Consider the following 2012-nt stretch of genomic DNA (forward strand, 5'->3'; position numbering starts at 1 on the left):
CAGCAGCACCTATTCCTTGTTCTCTAGCAGCAGTCTCTGAATATGCATCGGGGCGGAGGGTGTGGGCCCTCAGCATGCCATCAGCATCATCGCTGTCTGCGTCAGAAGGTTCATCTGCTTCTTCTGCTGCTGCTGCTGCTGCTGCTGCTGCTGCTGCTGCAGCAGCAGACTCGCCCGCACCATACGCTTGAGGCCCCCCTAGCTGGCACCGGCAGCAGCTGCAGCGAGAAGAAACTGCCTCTGGTGTTGCTGCTGCAGCAGATGCATGTGCTGCTGCTGCTGCTGCTGCTGCTGCTGCTGCTGAGCGACACAGTGGAGCATCTTCTTCAGGCCCTGCTAGCCGCTGCTGCTGCTGCAGCAGCTGCTGCACCCTGTTCGTGCTGCTGCCTTCCTTTCTCCTGCAAGCATCCATAAACATATCCATAGCATTCCTGCTGCTGCTGCTGCTGCTGCTGCTGTTGCTGCTGCTGCTGCTGCTGCTGCTGCTGCTGCTGCTGCGTTGACGGTCTCTTTCCCTTTCTGCTGCTTGTAGATTAGCCTGCGTCAGCAGCATTCCTTCTTCTGTTCCTCCCCAAGCACCAACCCTGCCGCTGCTGCTGCTGCTGCTGCTGCTGCTGCTGCTGCTGTTGCTGCTGCTGCTGGTGTTTGTATTGACAGTGATGATATTGGTGCCGTGTTTATACTTAAAGTTCTGCAGCACGAACCCATGCTGCTGCAGCAGCGCGGTGAGCGGCTGCAGCGCAGCAACTGGGTTGTCTTGTATCTGAACCCCAGCAGCAAAAAGCAGTTCTATATTTTCGAGTGTATCTACATAATCTGCTACTATCATTTGTAAATTAAATAAAACTAAACCTTGCAAATGAAATGCTTCCATTGCTTCAGGACTTGCACCCTCGAGGTCTAAACCGTCCACATCTGCTGCTGCTGCTGCTGCTGCTGCTGCTCCTGCTGCTGCTGCTCCTGCTGCTGCTGGTGCTGCTGCTGCTGCTGGTGGTGCTGCTGCTGCTGCTGCAGGGGACTGCCATGGCCCGTTGCGGCCGTTTTCTCCGTCGTTCACCCCTTCTTCTTCTCCCTGCTGCTGCTGCTGCTGCTGCTGCTGTTGCTGCTGCTGCTGCTGCTGCTGCAGGTGTGCTGTCAGCAGCAGGAACCCTGAGACCCTGAGGAGGCGCAGGGGGGGCCTACCCCATGGGGGTAGATCAGCTAGAAAGGAGTAAGCAGCAAAAAAAAGAAAATCATTAGCAAGGAGACGAAAGGGGACGTCTAGGCCTTGCATGCGCGGATAGAGAGCAGCATCGTCACACACCTGCTGCAGCAGCAGCTGATCGTATAGAGGGAGAGAGAAGCGGGGTAGCCGCTGCAGCAGCAGCAAAGAAGAAGAGAGAAGGAGGTGTTGTTGCTGCTGCAGCAACAAAGAACTTGGTTTATTATAATCTATATATATATCTATCGTCGGGATTGCATGCGCTGCTGCATGCAGCTCAAGCAAAGCGCGAGCTTGCATGCGTGGGTCTAAAGAAAATTCTGCTGCTAGTGTTGCTGCTGCTGCTGCTCGTAGCTGCTGCTGCTGCTGCAGCGGTAAACCCATATGAACACCAGATAGCTGCTGCACCACATAAGGAGCACCACCAAACACAACACCATCCACACGACTGCTGCTGCTGCTGCTGCTGCTGCTGCTGCTGCTGCTGCTGCTGTTGCTGCTGCTGCTGGGTTGAGACCACACACCAGATATGCCTGCTGCAAGCAACTGGTCTTCAAGGCGGCCACGGGATAACTCAAGAGCGTTGCTGCTGCTGCTGCTGCTGCTGTTGCTGCTGTTGCTGCTGCTGCTGCTGCTGCTGTTGCTGCTGCTGCTTTGTTGCTTCTCCTGCTGAGGCAGCAGCAAGACCCGCAGCGACAATGACATCCTCGAATGTCTGTTACCTGCCTCTCAACGCCCCACCTGCTGCTGCTGCTGCATGCTGGGGTCTGTGCATGGGGAGCGTTTGCTTCCATGTGCAAGAGGGGCAGCA

The 2012-nt window shown here is 56.1% G+C and overlaps 1 protein-coding gene across 1 annotated transcript in view; it reads right to left on the reverse strand.

Moving 5' to 3' along the window:
* The window catches only part of EMH_0034500 (uncharacterized protein), a gene marked incomplete at both ends in the record, with an annotated part of 4134 nt that overhangs the window by 794 nt on the left and 1328 nt on the right, over window positions 1-2012 (reverse strand). The window contains one exon of the mRNA XM_013494874.1: window positions 10-1870. Within this exon, the coding sequence (XP_013350328.1) occupies window positions 10-1870 (1861 nt within the window). The remainder of the gene's footprint in view (window positions 1-9; window positions 1871-2012) is intronic.

The sequence above is a fragment of the Eimeria mitis genome, genomic scaffold (assembly GCF_000499745.2).
Source record: "Eimeria mitis Houghton genomic scaffold, Emh_scaff1317, whole genome shotgun sequence".
NCBI lineage: Eukaryota > Apicomplexa > Conoidasida > Eucoccidiorida > Eimeriidae > Eimeria > Eimeria mitis.